Genomic DNA, 19,076 nt, shown 5'->3' on the forward strand with positions numbered 1-19,076 from the left:
AAAAGAAAATCATGAATTAAGAATATAATGATGACCATGAATTCATTGCCAAATGTCAGAAAAACTCACCTGGTTCACTGATGTGCTTTAGGGAAGGAAACTGCCACCCTTCCATGATCTGGCCTACATGTGACTGCAGACCCACAGCAATATGATTGACTTTGAACTGTCCCCGAGGAAATTAGGGATGGACAACAAACACTGCGTAGCTAGGGATGTCCTCCTCCCATTAACAAATAAATAAAATTGGATTCTACATCTTCCGATCCAAGATCGTTTCTTGCTCTCATACTAATTTCTTCGCTTACAGTCACTTTCCCTCCTGCCTGTCTTTTTGGAATGTCGTATAGCCCTGCGCACTTAGCTCCAGTGTTGATCTCCTTGTACCCATGTCTTTGTAATAGCTATAAAATCATGCCCGTCAACCTAGAAATGTGCTATTAATTTGTTGATTTTGTTCTGAATACAATGAGCACGCAAGCAAAGAGCCATGAATTTAGCTTTATCACTTGATTTCACCTCTTGACACTATTTACAGCTGTTTTCTGTTTGTACATGCTGCCTTTTCCAGTACCACGCTGAGTATTGTTATCCCGATAGTTCTTTCGTCTCAGTCCGTGTGTATTCCTGGGCGAATGTGCTCGTGTGGTCTCAGGAGTTGCGGAGGTCACGGCTCTGGGACAGCCGTTTCATCGCCCTATGCTGCAGGTAAGAAGAAAAGAAAATCTCTTGCTCTGAGCTCTGCAAACCTGGGCAATGTCAAAAGGGAAACAAGGTGAAAAGAATTTCAACAAGAATCTCAAAATTAACTGCTGAATTCATATCAACATTACGGGGATCGCCCAACTTAGTGGCCACAACATCCCACTTTCTATTCTTCACAAACAATCCAAAGGCTGAAGTATCCGTATCCCTCTTAACTTTTATGGTTTTTGAGCTAATTTCTTTTTTCTAACTTGTGCATATTTGTGGTGCCTTATGACTTGTTGCATTTAGCAATTGATAAACTCACTCTCTCACGAGTTCAGGAGAAGCCAGTTTTATAGAATCCCCAGTGTGGAAACAGGCCACTCAGTTCAACAAGCCCACAGCAACCCTCCAAAGAGCATCCCACCTAGACCCATCCCCATTCCCCTACTCTATCCCTGTCAGCCTGCATTTCCCATGGCTAATGTACCTAACCTACACATCCGTGGGCACTGTGGGTAATTCAGCATTGCTAATCCACCTAACCTGCACATCTCTGGACTGTGGGAGGAAACCAGAGCACCCAGCAGAAACCCACACAGACAAGGGGAGAATGTGCAAACTCCACGCAGACAGTCATCCAAGGCTGGAATGGAACTCAGGTCCCTGGTGCTGTGAGGTAGCAGGACTAACTACTGAGTCACCGTGTCACCCTGAGTTACCTTGACTCCTTCTGAAACATAGGAAGGTATCCACAAGACCAAGATCCTTTTCAATCAGCTTAATTCGTACCAACTGAGGTGGATCTAATTGGGTGTGTAAAGAAGGGGAGTCTTTCACGAGGGAACTTAACAATTTGGGAGACTCAGTCACCGAGGGAGCCTGACCCGAAGACTGGTCAAAACAATAATGATTCGATATGAATTAGTTAGAATGCAGCTGTTAACAGTAATCCTCCATCCCTATGTGGGAGCGAGATTTAACATTCAAAATCAAAACTGAAACTCTTGAACAAGGTAGTTCAAAACAGCCAGTTCTCTGATTGAGGTTGTTGACTTGCTCGCCGAGCTGGCTTCTTCTCATTGAGACGTTTCGTCACCATCATCGGTGACATCATCAGTACAGCCTCCAATGAAACGATGTTATTCTACTCTGTCTGGAATTGACACTGTCCAGTCTGTTACCATGAGTACTGTCATTTCCGGTTTTGATCTGTATGGGTTTGTGTGTGGGGGTCCAATTGTATCTGTTTGTTGGTTGCATTATGGGTGGAGAATCACGCCTCTCAGAGGACACTGCGACAAGGTAACCGTAGTAGCCCAAGCCAAGCATAGACATGCACAGGAATTCCGAGAGGCATGGTTCTGCACCCGTTCTCCAGCCTCACATTCTTGGTCTCTTCAGTCTGAATATGATCACTCAACCATATCCTTGATGACAAACAATAGAGTCTTACTTCCCAAAATCTACAAACAGGACTGTCCAGACAGATCCATTTGTTCTAATGATATCATCTTCCACTGGAGGGATTCCGAAATGTCTGCATTCTTCCTCAACTGAGCATTCCTTGCATTCGTGGTTGACAGAGCTGTCAGCCATGTCCATTGTGCTGCAGGGTTCCCAAGCGGAATATGAGTTGCTGTTCCTGCAACTTTGGGGTGGCATCATTTGTGGCACTGCAGGAGGCCCATGTTCAGTTTGGTTATGACTTTTGAGGAACGGAAGGTCCCTTTGAGATTGAAATTGGAGAAAGATTTCACGATTTTTACATGTTCTTGTCCTTCTGTTATGCCCCTAGGAAAAAAGCAATGAAAGTGCCGTTAATGTTTTGCACGGCGAGCTGCTGCAAACTAACCGGTCTCACACCATTACCGTCACCTTGCCCTTGTGAAGGCAGATATGGATAAGGTTCTCAATGCTGATAGAAGATTGAAACCACTCTAATCCTGTGACGATGGTAAGTTTCCCTTCTTTAAAAAAAAATGCTTGCAGCTGAATTCGCATAATATAGAGCACAGTGGCTCTGGTTAACACCACTGTCTCAATTCCACCCTTTGGTGACTTTCTGTGTGGAGTTTGCACATTCTCCATGTGCCTGCATGGGTTTTCTCCGGGTGCTCGAGTTTGCTCCCACAGTCAAAAGATGTGCAAGGTCGGTGGATTGGCCATGCTAAATTTCCCAAGGTGTTCAGTGATGTGTGGGTTCGGTGAGTTATAGGTGGATGGGTCTGGGTGGGATGCTGTGAGGGGCACTGTGGACAGGTTGGGCTGACCGACCTGTTTCCACACAGTATGGATTCTCTGATTCATGATTCCATGACTTTACTGAGTGCAAAGGTCCAATATTGACTCGTCATATTCGTCTCACCTCTTTACACATTGACAAGAAAGCTTTAATGTCAGTTTCTATGCATTTGCAACTTGCCTGCTGTCTCTGACAAGGCTGACGATATCTCCTTCTCTAATGCACATCTCCTGTCCCCTCACACTGAGAGGTGCCACTTGCTTTTCATTTAGTACAATCAAAAAAACAATAGCCTCCATATCACTTCCAGCGGCTTCTCTTAACACTCACACACTGTTCTTTTTTTCCTCCAGGTATTGACCACCTATTATTTCTAATTCCTCATCTCATCTCTCTCTCATGCGCTCTCTCTCTCTCTCTCTCTCTGTCTCTCTCTCTCTCTCTCTCTCTCTCTCTCTCTCTCTCTCTCTCTGTCTCTCTCTCTCTCAGTCTTTATCTCTCCTCTCCCTGTTCTCCCCCATCACTTCACTCACAGGCACCAACAGAGGTTCACAGTCACACTATGTTACACATGCATATTCTGTCCCTCATGCACAAACACACTACACACACACAAAAAAAAAGTCAGGAACACAGTCTCTCACGAACACACTCTGTCACATTCTCACTCGTTCATACTCCATACCGTCACACAGTCGTACACGGTCTTGCACACATTCTGTGGCACACTTGCATGCACTGTCGCAGGATCTTTTGCCAATGCTCTGACTCTCAAGTACACACACACTACCACAAATCTCTCCCTCACACACTTAGGTTTGCACATTCACTTGCTGTCAAGCTCACTCACACTTAGAGACACACTCACTCCCTCATGCATGCTGTAACACTCCCTTCTTGTGCTAACTCCCTTTCACACACTCTCAAGCACAGTCACTGGCACACACATTCTGTCGTGCGCACACACACACTTTCATGCACTGTCTTTGCACTCTTGAGCACAATCATATGCTCACCTCTCTCTTGCACACAGTCAATTTGATTTGAGTCAGAGATAATGGGAGCTGCAGATGCTGGAGAATCCAAGATAATAAAATGTGAGGCTGGATGAACACAGCAGGCCAAGCAGCATCTCTGATGAAGGGTCTTGGCCCGAAACGTCAGCTTTTGTGCTCCTGAGATGCTGCTTGGCCTGCTGTGTTCATCCAGCCTCACATTTTATTATCTTGATTTGAGTCATAATTGTCACATGTGCCCAGGTACAGTGAAAAGTTTTCTTCTGCATGCAGTATAGACAGGTATATCAAACAAGGCGCATGAGTGAAACGGAACATAGTGACAGCTACAGAGAAGATGCACAGAGAGCAAGATCAAAATTAGATTTAAGCTTTTCAGTGTCCTATTCAGATGTCCAATAACAGCGGTGAAGAAGCTGTTCTTGAATCTTTTCACGCATGTAGACAAACTTTTTTTACATCTTCCCTTCAGAAAAAGGGAGAAGAGAGTGTAATTGTGGGGTGAGAAGGGCCTTTGATTATGTCAGTTTCTTTCCCGAGGCAGCGGGAAGTAGAGGTGGAATCAACGAATGGAAGGCTGGTTTGCATGATGGACTATGCTGTGTTCATGACTCTGCAGTTTCTTGTGGTCTTCGGAAGAGCTGTTGCCAAACCATGCTGTGACATGCATCCAGATAGGATGCTTTCTCTGGTACATGAATGAAAGTTGACCTTGTGGACACTCCAAATTACCTTAGCCTGCTGGGGAAATAGAGACATTTGGTGTGCTTTTTTGCCCATTGCGACGATCTGGGTGGACCAGGAGAGATTGTTGGTGATCGACACTCTCAACTATCTCCACCTCAGCAACATCTCTCTGTGTCTGATGCAGGCGCTCACACACTCACATTCTGTCACCTATTCTGTCTGTCTGTCTCTCCCTCTCTCCCTCATCGCCCATCTCTCTGTCTCGCGCTCTCTCGCTCTCTCTCGCGCTCTCTCTCTCGCGCGCTCTCTCTCTCGCGCGCTCTCTCTCTCGCGCGCTCTCTCTCTCGTGCGCTCTCTCTCCCTCCCCCACTCCCCCAACCTCTCTGGCTTTCTCTCTCTCTCTCTCTCTCTCTCTCCCTCTCTCTCTCTCTCTCTTTTTCTCACACACCAACTCATTGCTCAGTATTCCATGGTATCTGAATTGTTGGAAGAATTAACTTAGACTGAGCGTGGATTTTCAACCAAATTAGTTATGACAAAGCAGAACCAATTCTGCCTGGAAGAAGAAAGGCAGGAGCCATAATAATTTGGGATTGTTTTGCTAGAGGAACCGTGCTGTGATATGCATCCAGATAGGATGCTTTCTGTGGTACATCAATGAAAGTTGCCCTTGTGGGCACACACAATTGCCTTAGCCTCCTAGGAAGTAGAGACAACGGTGTGCTTTTTGGCTCATTGCGATGATGTGGATGGACCAGTGAACTAATCTCAGCCCATCCCCCTACACGATCCCATTATCATCCATATGCTTCTCCAAGGACTGTTGAAATGCCCCTAATGTGGCTGAGCTAACTGCATTGGCAGGCAGGGGGTTCCACATCCTTACCACTCTCTGAGTAAAGAACCTGCCTCTGATATCTATCTCAAATCTATTATCCCTCACTGTTTAGCTGTGCCCCCTCATACAAGCTGACGTCATCATCCTCGGAAAAAGACCCACACTGTCCACCCTGTCTCATCCACTGATCATCTTGTATGTCTCTATTAAATCCCCTCTGAACCACCTTCTCTCCAATGAGTACAGACCCAAGTCCCTCAGCCTTTCTTCAGAAGACCTTCGCTCCGGACCAGGCAACATCTCCTCTGCACCTTTTCCAATGCTTCCACATCCTTCCTGTAATGGGGCGACCAGAACTGTACGCAATATTCCAAATGAGACCGCACCAGTTTTTTGGACAGTTGCTCTGCATCTCAATCCCACTACCAATAAAACCTAAAACACCGTAAGCCGCCTTCACAGCACGATCAACCTGGATGGCAATTTTCAGGGATCGACACAGATGGACACCCTCTGCACAGCAACACTTCCAAGAATCTTTCCATTGACCCAATATTCTGCCTTCCTATTATTCATCCCAAAGTGAATCACCTCACATTTATCCGCATTGAACTCCATCTGCCACCTTTCCGCCCAATTCTGCAGTTCATCCAAGTCTACCTGTCACGTGCAACATTCTTCCACATTGTCCACCACTCCACCGACCTGAGTGTCATCTGCAAACTTACTAACCGATCTACCAATGCCTCCGTCCAAGTCATTTATAAAAATGACAAACAGCAGTGGTCCCAAAACAGATCCTTGAGACAAACCAGTAGTAACCAGACTCCAGGCTGAATATTTTCTATCAACCACCACTGGTTGCCTCCTTCGCCAAAGCCAGTTTCTAATCCGACCTGCTAAATCTCCCCCAATCCCATGTCTCCATGTTTTCTCCAATAGCCTACCATGTGGAACCTTATCGAAGGCTTTACTGAAGTCCATGTCCACCACGTCAACTGCCCGACCCTCATCCACGTGCTTGGCCACCTTCCAAAATTACTCAATGAGGCTTGTGAGACACGACCTGCCCTTGACAAATCCGTGTTGACTATCTCCCATCAAATTGGTGCTTGCTCGATGATTATAAATCCGATCTCTTACAATCCTTTCCAAAACTTTTCCTGCAACAGACGGAAGGCTCACTGGGTTTATAATTACCTGGGTCATCTCTACTGCCCTCTTTGAACAAGGGCACAACATTTGCAACCCTCCAGCCTTCTGGTACTAAACCTGTAGACACTGAGGATTCGAAGATCAAGGCCAAAGGCTCCGCCGCCTGTTCCGTAGCCTCCCAGAGAATCTGCAAGTTTCGAAGGATGATGCGTTGTATCCGGAGGTTGGTGGGGTGGTACGTTAGGACGAGGGAGACTTTGTTTTGGTTGTTGTCGCGGGGTGGGGTGAGAGGGATTTGTTGCAGGAAATGCTGGAGACACGGTCGAGGGCGTTATCAACCACAGAGCGGGGCAAGTTGTGGTCCTTGAAAAATGAGGACATCTGAGATATACGGGAATAGAATACCTCATCCTGGGAGTGCAGATGCAGAGGCAAAGGAATGGGGAATAGGAGATGAATTGTTGCAGGAATATGGTGGGAGGAGGTGTAATCTTGGTAGCTGTGGGAATTGGTGGAGTTGAAATGGATATTTGTTTCTCAGTGGTTGGACATAGAGTGGTCCAGGTAGGAGAGAGAGGTATCAGATATTGTCCAGGTTAACTTCAAGTTCGGGAGGAAGGTGTTGGTGAAGTGGATTATCTGTTAGAGCCCCTTGTGGGAACACGAGGCGGTGCCGATACAGTCATCAATGTAACGGAGGAAGAGGTGGGGTTGAGGGCCAGTGTGGGTACGGAAGAGGGAGCGTTCCATGTAACCTACAAAGAGGCAGGCATAGCTTGGGCCCATTTGGCTACCCTGGCCACCCTCTTTGTCTGTCGGAAGTGGGAGGAATTGAAAGAGAAACTGTTGAGGGTTGTTCAAGGACCGGAACTTGCCCCTCCTCAGTGGTCAAAAACACCCTCGACCGTGTCACCCGCGTTTCCCACAACTCATCCCTCACACCCGCACCCCATAATAACTACCAAAACAGTGTCCTCGTCGCCCTCACGTACCACCCCACCAACATCCGGATTCAATGCGTCGTCCTCCGACCCTTCTGCCATCCGCAATCCGACCCCACCACCAAAGACATTTTTCCCACCACCCTTAGGTGACCCCCTTATCCGCTCCACACTCCCCTCTAGCACTCCCGACACCCAGCACTTTTCCCTGCATATCCATAAATGTTGTCATCACAACGTTGAAAATTCACTGGTCCCGATACCTCCCCCCCATCCCAGGCCCCAGGAAGAATTTCCTCATCAAACAGATGTTTACCTGCACATCTGCTAATGTCGTAGACTGTATCCACTGTTGCCATTGTGGCCCCCTCTACATCGGGGAAACCAAACAGAGGTTTGGGGACCGCTTCACCTGTGCTCAGTTTGCACTAAAGAACTGCACCTCCCAGTCGTGAACTGTTTCGACTCTCCTGACCAATCCTCAGGTAACATGTCCATCCTGGGCCTCCTGCAGTGCCACAACGATGCCACCTGAAGGTTGCAGGAGCAGCACCTCATATTGCGCTTGGGAACCCTGCACTCCATGGTATCAATGTGGACTTGACAAGCTTCAAAATCACCCCTCCCCCTCCCGCATCCCAAAACCAGCCCACCTATCCCATCCTGCCACCTCAAACCCCACCCCCATTTCCTGCCTCCTAACCTCTTCCCGCCCCGGAGACCTGTTCGTCCTCCCCGGACTGACCTCTCCCCTCCCTACCTCCCCACCTACACTCACCTCTGCTGGCTCCATCCCCACCTCTTGAACTTGTCTGTCTCCTCTCCACCTATCTTCTCCTCTATCCATCTTTGATCCGCCTCCCCCTCTCTCACTATTTATTTCAGAACTCTCTCCCCCTCCCCCTTTTCTGATGAAAGGTCTCGGCCCAACATGTCAGCTTTTGTGCTCCTCAGATGCTGCTTGGCCTGCTGTGTTCATCCAGCTGCACACTTTGTTATCTCTACATCTCTTAACAACCTCATTAAGTGAGTTCGAGAGAGAACTATGCAGGGTAGACTTTGGGTTTATCATTCTAACTTGCCAGTCCTGAAAGATGAAAGTTGGTTTCTGTTGGATGTTTGTCTCATAGCTATGAAAGATATCATGAAAGGATTTTTCAAATCTTTTGTTGAGAATTGTACCCATTTAGTCCGTAATCCTTTTCCTTTTTTAAAGCTTCCTTGGTAGTGACAAATTTCAAATATCTGCGGAATTTTATTTGGCTTTGTATTGGTTCTCTGTGATTCTCTGTTCATGGCTCCACGACCTCCTGGCTAATTACAGAATTTATCATTGATGTGCTTCAGTCTTATATATCCCAATTTCAGGAGAAAGTCCAGAGAGACCTTTGAAAGGAAAGGGGTTTAGAAAGAAAATCTATCGATCAAAATCATGAACAGTTGATAAATTATTTGCACTTCATATTTCCAGAACCTACCCCGGAAGAGAGAGCCCAGAGAATTGCCAAAGCTGTCCGCAAACAGTCAACAGAAGTGAAGGAAAATTGGGAGCAATTGAAAACCCGTGCGAGCAACTGGCAGAAACAGGTGGAAAAGGCGTTGGAGAAACTTCAAGAACTGCAGAAAGCGCTGGATGATCTTGAGGCTCATGTGATAACAGCTGAGGGGGTCCACACTGATTGGCAACCTGTGGGTGACCTGCTTATTGACTCATTGCAGGATCACATTGATAAAACCACAGTAAGTGCAATTACATTACACTTCACTTATGAACAGATGTAACCAGAATGTTGTATCGAGACGATCAGTAATATGAGTACTTCAGTAATATTGATTGAATGGTTGTTAACTTAATTTGCAAATTAAAACTTAGTTGAGCATGCCTTCTGATGATATCACAACATGAATATCAGTATAATTGAGGATTCTATTAGTCAGTGACATCAGCTAAATTATCTGCTTGTTGCCATGTTATCAGGGTTAAAGGTAAAGTCTGAGCACGCCATTTGGCGACTCCTTAGAGAGAGACAACTGGTTATGATTTAACCTGAAGATCACCATGCCTCAGTCAAGTAGAGCGGTTGAGGCGAAGACCCTTTGTGGTAAGCTCACTGGTATGGCAATTGAGCCCTCTCTGCAGGGCATCACTCTGCATCACAAACCAACTGAATTTGAATAGAGTTTAGGATTGGAGAGCAATCCATGCAATTATTTTTTTTAATGAATGTTTCTCACTGGGACTCTCTCACTGGCAAACATTTTAAAAGCCAGCTCAGCCATACAGGCGAGATCAGTTCCTGATCTCAGCTGAATTTTTTCACCTGGGGTGGGTCAGCGTTAGGAGTTCAGTGATTGGAATGAATTCTCATTAAGTTAGCGAGAGGGATACTACACGTGAATAGATCGATGTTTTGAGAAGAGGATGAGATATGAGCCAAAGTTTAATTGATGTGGAAGACCAGCCACAATCATCATCGACGGTGGAGCAGGCTTGAGCGGCCATGCAACATTGTGCTGCCGCTATTTGACTTGTTCTGTGGAAAGGAAGGAAAATGGTCCAAGTGTCAATAATGATGAAGACCATATCATTCTACAACCTCAAAATTTGATTGTGTTCAGCATATTATCACTCCTGGTACCCCTAAATCCTGGTCTATCATCTCAGCAGCTCGACTCTGCCCATAAGCTGGTTACTTGTGACATTTTTGAGGGATCTTCCCAAGTCTGAAAATCATTTTTGTTTTTGTAGAATCAGAGTTGGCCAGTGTGGAAGGAGGTCGTTTGGCATATCATAGCTCTTTGAAGTAACTCCCCAATTCGTCCCCCTCTGCTTGGCAATGACTTGAACCACTTATAAAATCTCTTTAATGGAGGGAAACTTTGAAGGCGTCTGAAAGGAGTATTCACGATCCCAGAATACAACTGAGCCTTATTAAGTTGTTAGTTCTGACGATCAAGAGCTTGATGAAAGAGGATTGTTTTAAAAAGTGCCTTAGAAGAGGAAACGTCCAGAGGCTAAGAGGTGTAGGAAGTTAGCGAGTTTTGAGAAGATTTGTTGCTCGGGTTGAGGGTCGGGATGTGAGTTTGCTCGCTGAAGGTGTAGGAAGTCTCTTCTTGGGTTTGAAGCCGACACAATTAAATGTTTGGCAACTAGTAGTGGGCCCTTTAAAATCAAGAGTGGGCAAGAGGACATAATTAGACGAGTGCAGATATCCTGAAGTATAGTTGGACTGGTGGAGATTACGAAAATAGCGATAGGCGTAGCCAAGGAACGATTTGTAAACAAAAATGAGAATTTAATAAAATTACTGTTAATAGTATCAGTCAGGTAGAAAGTACAGAGAAGAGGATTTGGTTCAAGGTGAGACTCGGGCAGTGGAGTTTTAGACGACGTCAAGTTTTCAATGGGCAAATGTGGGACTCCAACAGGGAATGCATTGGAATTGTCAGGTCCAGAAGTGAAGTAGTTCCAGATGAAGGTTTCACTGCTAATGAGCCAAGACAAGAGACAGGTAGGCAGGATTGAAAAGATATAAAGAGACAGCTTCAGGGATTGCATGAATGTGTGGTCGGACGTTCATCATGGGATAAACAAGATGCCAAGGTTGTGCTGAGACAAGCGTAATATTACATTGTTGCCAAGGCGGAGTAATGCAATCAGTAGGTAGTGAATAGAGATTGGTGTGGGGACCACAAAGTGGTCTTCCCAGTTTGAAATTGTTATCTCTACATAGTTGCGCAACTTAATGTTCTGTTCAAAAGGCATTACTGACAAGGAAACAGAAGTTAGCCATTTGTTTACTTGTCAATATATCTTGATTTTTCCACCATGTTCTCCAATTATTAACACAACATGTGCACTGTACGAACTGAACTGTTCAAACCTTAAAAGGAAATGTTAAAATTGTGGAATATAAAGTTAAATTTATTTCATTGAAAATTTGAATAAATTACATCAAGGTTTGACCAAGACTGCAAGGAATTAGATGGAGGACCAGATGAATAAAACAAGCAGTGGTAAGGTGGTATTAGCTGGATGTTCCTGAAGAAAGAGAACGCAGCCAACCATTCTTCCATAAGGGGGATTAATTGTGTGGTGTCAGACACAGTCGATTCAATCATTCCTTCTGTCTTTACTGTCTGACTGGACTGTGGTTGTAATATTTCCTTTTTTAAACGCTCAAGGTTCGACATACTTCACTTGACATTCTCATTTTATAAATTTTAAGAAGTTGACTTATTGTCAAGTCACGGTAGGATTGAAAACACATTGTACAAGTGTTTGAAGTCAGAAGTCACATGACACCAGCTTGTAGTCCAACAGGTTCATTTGAAATCTCAAAGACTTTTGGAGTGCAGCCCCTTCATCAGGTGCAGTTCGTGAGGTGACCACAGAGAGACACAGCTTATCAGCAGAGAGATCAAAAGATCATAGAATTAGCGTGAGTGGAGTGTCAGATAATAACTCTGTACAGGTGACCAAGAGTGTTAGAGGCAAGTAAAGCGTTTATAAAGCCAATGTCAGTGCTGTGTTGTCATGATAATCAGGCAGCGCAACAGGAATGTACAAAAGGTGGCATCTCAGGTCAGACTCTGACTTGTAGCTTAGAGGCTTGTGTTCAGAATCTGTCTGAGAGTTTTAACCTTTATTTCAAAAGCAAGAATTTATAAGATACCACACTGACTGTAACTACAAGTTGTGTGTTTCTTCAACAAAATATCTGCAAACAAACAAACATCCTGGATGAAGACTTATTATCTGACACTCCACTCACACCAGTTGTATGATGTTTTGATCTGTCTGCTTATCAATTGTGTGTCTGTGTGTTTACCTCCCTGACCGCACCTGATGAAGGGACTGCACTCCCAAAGCTTGTGTGATTTCAAATAAACCTGTCAGATTACAACCTGATGTCATGTGAGCTCTGACTTTGTCCATCCTAGTCCAACACCAGCACCTCCACATTATAACTGTTTGGAACCAAGTCAGTGCAACAGGTACATATCGAACATTTGACTTCGGAAGAATGCCTAGTACTGAAAAATTCATTAATAACAAAGGATTTCTTCATTGTGCCATCTATCGTAACATGCTGCGTCTCACAGTCATAATGAAAGGATGGCCACTTCAATTTCGCAGGGCCAAGAACAGTTATGGACATTTTTAGCATGGGAGGAGGCCATTCAACCTATTTTATCTGTCCCAGCTCTCTCCCAGCACAAGAAAATTAATCCTTCTCTCGAACTCATTCCACATATTTCACAGAATTGAAATATATAGGTACATACTTAGGAGTTTTTAACATCAAGTGAGCAGTTCTCGCACTTCACCTTGTCACTAAAAATGGAAAACTTGACTTACAAAGAGTGGGTCTTTATTTTGTTCTGTTTGGATGATGAAGCAGATGCAAGTCAAAGTGCTGGAACTGGCCTCTTGAACTTACCAACTGTTCAACGTGTATAAAATGAATTCTGTGCGCATCTACTAAAAGCAGTTTTATGGAAGGAAAAGGTACCAAAGAAGATTTGGTGTATTGTGCTTGATGCTATTATACGCCAACCTGTGAAAACAGAACTCTACGACTGTGAGTGTTGAGTTCTGAGAGGGGGCTATCTTGTTTGAATTTACATTGCTAAGCCTAGGCCTATTTTCCCAACAGCAAAATTGGTAATCCAGCAAGAAATGGATATTTCTCACATTTGTTGGCTGTTAAGTGTCTGTTTAAAGTTTCCTTATATACAGGTGCTTAACCTGCTTTTCCAGTTGGAACATTTGTTGTGCCAATGAAAATTTTTTGAATGGTTTCACCTCCAGTTTTCCTGTTTATACATATTTGGTATTTTTTCAGGGTAAGGACTATCTGCAAAATCTGAGATTGGGTTTTGAAAGACAGCAGCCTTTGTTTTGGAGAGATAATGGGAACTGCAGATGCTGGAGAATGCGAGATAACACCGTGTGGAACTGGATGAAGACAGCAGGCCAAGCAGCATCTTAGGAGCACAAAAGCTGACGTTTCGGGCCGAGAACCTTCTTCAGAAAATGGGGAGGGGGTGCGGGTTCTGGAATAAGTAGGGAGAGAGGGGGAGGCGGATGGAAGATGGATGGAGGAGAAGATAGGTGGAGAGGAGAGTATGGGTAGGGAGGCAGGGAGGGGATAGGTCAGTCTGGGGAGGCCGGACAGGTCAAGGGAGCGGGATGAGGGGAAATAGGGGTGCGGCATGAGGTGGGAGGGGGGATGGGTGAGAGGAAGAACAGGTTAGGGAGGCAGGGACGAGCTGGGCTGGTTTTGGGATGCAGTGGGAGGACAGGAGATTTGGAAGCTTGTGAAATCCACACTGATACCATTGGGCTGCAGGGTTCCCAAGCAGAATATGAGTTGCTGTTCCTGCAACCTTGGGGTGGCGTCATTATGGCACTGCAGGAGGCCCAGGTTGGACGTGTCCTCTCAGGAATGGGAGGGGGAGTTGAAATGGTTCGTGACTGGGAGGTGCAGTTGTTTATTGCAAACTGAGTGTCGGTGTTCTGAAAAGCGGTCCCCAAGCCTCTGCATCGTTTCCCCAATGTAGAGAAAGCCACAACGGGGACAGCGGATGTTTTGGATATTTCTTAAGCATTGCTTTTCATTCAGAGTTGGTTCGATTTTGCTGAAGCAATAGACATAACTCACTATGACGTAGACAATGTCAGAGTTCATGTTTCGCGTCCTGTGACCCTTACTCAGATCTCACTCTTCACTGATGCTGCCAGACCTGCTGAGCTTTTCGAGCAACTTCTGCTTTTGTTGCTGATTTACAGTGCCCACAGTTCTTTTGTTTTTTACGACACAGACAAAACTCTATCTCTGCAGGTAGCATGATGCTGTATTCTTCAACTTCCCTGCCTTTTTGTAATAGAATATTGTCTGTTTAGGACAGAAGTGGCTTTTTTTGTTTGTTTTAACTTCTGCACATGCTTTCTATGCAGGCTAAAAGTCTACACCTTTTCAGTTCACTGCAGTGCTGCATAATGAAGACTTGGAACATATTTTTTATAAAGTAGAAAATCAGTGTGGTTTGTTTTCCAAAATGTGATGTGTAAGTGCAACACTTAACAGTGTGTTCATCAAACTATTGTTTCCTTTGATCTTTGTGTTGCAGAAATTTCTAGAATCATTTCATATATATTTTTCTTGATATATTTTAGCAGCTTTCCCGGAGCAAGTCTGTTTTCCTTCGGATGAGACGACTTTCAGACATACTCCCTTTATTATGAGATTTAATTGGGGTAAAATGAGGAGGATTTTTATTCACTGAGACACACATGACTTTCTGTTTAAAGCATTGGAAAAAGCATTCTGTTAGGACTGTCATGCTATCTGGTGTTTGTACCAGGCTTCCCAATTAACTGCAAGTGATTAAGGATGCTCATGGATGCCACATGTTATTACAAGAGGAAATGAACATCCAAGTAAGGATTTTATACCACATTTATACATAGCATGGACTATGCAGCATGGATGCAGTGACTGAGTGAAATGGGAAGCAGTGACTGAGTGAAATGGGAAGCAGTGACTGAGTGAAATGGGAAGCAGTGACTGAGTGAAATGGGAAGCAGTGACGGAGGGAAATGGGATGCAGTGACGGAGGGAAATGGGGATGCAGTGACTGAGACAAATGGGATGCACTGACAGAGGGAAATGAGATACAGTGCCTCAGTGAAATGCTCACAGCGAATTCCCCCTCCAGTTCTGACCTCGTCACAGTGACTTGCCCCCTCCGTCCTGACCCGCTCACAGCGAATTCCCCCCTCCATCCTCACCCGCTCACAGTGACTAGCCCCTGCAGTCCTGACTTGCTCACAGCGACTTCTCTCTGCAGTCCTGACCCGCTCATTGCGACTTGCCCCTCCGTGCTGACCCGCTCACAGTGGCTTGCCCCCTCACTCCTGACCCGCTCACAGCGACTTGCCCCCTCACTCCTGACCTGCTGTCCATTGAGGAAACGAAGCAGAGGCTTGGGGACCGCTTTGCAGAACACCTCCGCTCGGTTCGCAACAAACACCTACAGCCTCACAGCACTGGGGGCACAGGTTCAATTCCAGCCTCAGGCAACTGTCTGTGTGGAATTTGCACCTTGTCCCTGTGTCTGTGTGGGTTTCCTCCAGGTGCTCCGGTCTCCTCCCACCGTCCAAAGATGTGCACTGTAGGTGGATTGGCCATGCTAAATTGCCCATAGTGTTCAGGGGCGTGGGTCTGAGTGGGATGCTCCAAGGTTTGGTGTGCACTTGTTGGGCCAAAGGGCCTGTTTCCACACTGTAGGGAATCTAAACAATCCTGTTCCCACATCTCCATGTTATAACCCTGCTGATCACTGCACACAGAGATGTTTGATAACAAAAGGATAACAAGACTATTCAAACCCAGTGCTGGAGATGTATTTTAAATGAGTATTTTAAATATACTGAGGCCAGTGTCGATCTCCAATTCAACTTTTATTTACAAATGAACTGTCTTCAACTTTAGCACTGTCTCATGCAGAGATAGTTACCAGGGTGTCAGCATCTCTGACCCTCACACTTCTTATCTGTCAGCCAGGGCTCCCTGATTTGGGCTGTTAATATGGACCAATCAGGCAACTCATATTCTTTGAGGTCAAACTGGCCGACCTGGTCACAAACCAGCGCAGTGTGTTCATCGAAAATCAAACATGTACGAGAAGGGTAACATTACATCCCCCTGTAAAGGAAGGCATGAGGCCAAACTGGGGAGGGAAAGGGAACTGCTGATTGGGGGTGGCCCAGAGAGTGGAAGAAAATCGAATGGGAAGAAGACCGTTTGAGACTGAGGGAGAGAGATGTAATTGCCTGAATCAGGAATTCCATTTGCGAAATGGATTTTTGTGTGTACACCATGTTCAGTTTCCCCGATCTTCATCTGTACTCCTCTAAATCATTCGTATCTGAAATTTCTGTATCATTTCCAAAGGTTCTGTCTCTAATGTTATGCTGTTGGAATTGGTTGAACTGCAGAGATATCATTTATTTGCACAAATGCGTTCAGTGAAATGAGCTGCATGCTGTATATGTATTATTCTTCCTGATTCTATTATACGCATACAAATTCAAGTTAGTTCCACTTTTGAACAACAAACTGCTTTTAGATGTACGATGTATCTCATTTGCCTGCCACTTATTCTTGTTGATGAGTTGTGTTTCGGTTTTGTGAAGAAATATGAATGAGCTGGAGCACTCATGGCAATGCCCAATGTGGTGATCTTCCAACATTGCAGCTGGAAGGTGGGGCGGGGAGGGGGATGGGTTTCACAAGAACTATTGCAGAGGGAAATGGAGAGACAGGTGATGTCTGTGGCAGCACCGACACAGTGAGGAGAATGAAATGCAGCGGGAAGGGGAATCTGGCTGTATTCTCAAAGGCTGAATGGAAGAGGACAGAAAGGATTCACTCAGAGGAAGAGAAGATCAGACTGGACTGATTGTGAAACAGGTAATAATCATTGGCAAGTTACTGATAGGAGGGTGAATCATTCGGGCTCACTTTAAGACTGTTTACAGTTACCATATAGTTCCTGGGAGATGTGTAGATCAGGCCAGGCTCGTACAGAAACGCTTCCCGGAGTAATTAACATGGAGACCCCACTGGGAAAGAGTGAGGGGTTGGCCGTCCTGCTTCCACTGCTGCTGGTGATGTCCAGGCCAGTTATTCTGGCCAGAGACTTGAGCTGCATCATCCGCACGAATGAACAATATGGAGGGTATGACAGTGAACTGGACTCGACGTCCAGATTTCTGAGGGAAACGGTTAAAGTTGCGAAGCTGCATAACATCTTCAGCACCCCTGCAGCCTGAGCATAGAGTAGAAACGCCTCGTCATAGCCAGACGGGTCTTTCCACCCATTGGATAGATTTCCTGTTTGCGCCCACACGTCCTCGATCATATACATTGAAGTCAAGCCGGTGTTCTTCTCTGACTACTGCCTCCTGCTGGCTGACTGTCACCTACAGGATGGCCAGCGGGCTGGCAAGGGGACATGGAAGCTGAATGTGAAACTGTTGACCCCAGATAAATCAGGAAGAAGCTCAAAAGAGAGCACACAGGTTGGAGAACGATGAACACACTTTTTGCACTCGGTGGGAGGCAGTCAAAGGGAATACCAAGAAGCTCTTTGTCCTGAAAAGTGTTCAGAAGGTGAGAGAGAGTTGGGCAAAACTGTTCAAACTCCAGAAACCCATGCAAAACCTACTCTTACTACAGACAATTGGGTCACTGTCACGGAGGAGCCCCAGGAGGTGTCGAGGCAGCAAGCCTCACTCTCTGCCTTGGAGGCCTCCAAGATAATCTTGCGGTTCAGGGTCTGCATTGTGGACCAAGAGAGAATAACAGTCAGAGACAGACAGCACTGAAACAGACCGTTTGGTCCAACTTGTTCATGCTGACTCGATATCCTAAATAAATGTAGTCCCATTTGCCAGCATGTGGCCCATATCCCTCCAAACTCTTCCTATTCATTTTCCCATTCAGATGGCTTTTCAATGTTGAAATTGTACCAGCTTCCAGGCCCCTCTCTTGCAGCTCATTTCATACATACACCACCCTCTGCATGAAAATAATGTACCTTAAATCCCTTTCAGATCTTGCCTCTCTCAGTTTAAACCTATGCCCTTCAGTTATGGCCTCTCCCACCCCAGGGCAAAGGCAATGTCTATAAATCCTATCCATGCCTCTCACGCTGTTCCTAATTTCTATCAGGTCATCCCTCAGCCTTTGATGCTCCAGGGAAAATAGCCCCAGTCTGTTCACCCTCATACTTTAGCTTTAACCCTCCAACCCAGTCACCATCCTTGTGAATCTTATCTGAAACCTTTCCGGTTTCACAACATCTTTCCGACAGCACGGAGACTGGAATTAGATACAGTACTCCAATGGAGGCCTAATCAGTGTCCTTGAAAGCTGCATGTGACCTGATGAGATGTGTTCACGTTCCTTCTTGAAGATGCTAAAGGAGAGCTAGGTGCTCCGCAGCCTCAAGGATGAACATAGCTCGATAAGTTTGTCTCAATCTGACATCCTGAAGCTCAGCAAATCCTTTTAAGTCAGTCCCTATGACACTATGCCCACAGACAGTGCCGTGACTCCCAGTCATTCCTGTCCTCGATCCTGGGGGTCTTCGACAACACCACGCAGGAGAGCCTGGACCGACCATTATCTCTGGATGAGCTGGTGAAGGCCTTGGAGTCCTAAGAAAAGAATAAAAACTCTGGGAGGTGATGCCTTGCCAGCCGAGTTGTATTCAGCTCTTTGGGAGTTGAGTGGCCAGGGCCTGCTGGAGCTTGGTGTTGTCAGGATGTCAGATTGAGACAAACGTATCGAGCTCTATTCATCCTTCAGGCTGCTGGAGCTGTACGACAGTATGCTTCTGTCAGGTGCTATGCGCAAATCCATGAGGAATGGTATCATCACCCTGACCTGCAAGTGGAAGGGAGTGAGGGAGGAAGTGAGAAAGCAACGACC

General features: G+C 45.7%; 1 protein-coding gene across 2 annotated transcripts; it reads left to right on the forward strand.

Annotated features, from left to right (window-relative positions):
- Positions 1-206: 206 nt before the first annotated feature.
- Positions 207-16,682, forward strand: LOC132209284 (utrophin-like). 2 transcript variants are annotated; one of them, XR_009445387.1, is made up of 4 exons: positions 207-708; positions 2,486-2,644; positions 9,041-9,309; positions 13,419-16,682. XR_009445387.1 is itself a non-coding variant. In XM_059644411.1 (3 exons), the coding sequence occupies exons 1-3, from the start codon at positions 636-638 to the stop codon at positions 13,563-13,565; spliced, it is 489 nt and encodes a 162-aa protein (XP_059500394.1). In that variant the 5' UTR covers positions 428-635; the 3' UTR covers positions 13,566-16,682. The 2 variants fall into 2 exon arrangements, 1 of the variants encoding a protein (XP_059500394.1); XM_059644411.1 differs by lacking the exon at positions 2,486-2,644 and having other exon boundaries at positions 428-708.
- Positions 16,683-19,076: the final 2,394 nt, after the last annotated feature.

The sequence above is a fragment of the Stegostoma tigrinum genome, unplaced genomic scaffold (assembly GCF_030684315.1).
Source record: "Stegostoma tigrinum isolate sSteTig4 unplaced genomic scaffold, sSteTig4.hap1 scaffold_801, whole genome shotgun sequence".
Classification (NCBI taxonomy): Eukaryota; Metazoa; Chordata; class Chondrichthyes; order Orectolobiformes; family Stegostomatidae; genus Stegostoma; species Stegostoma tigrinum.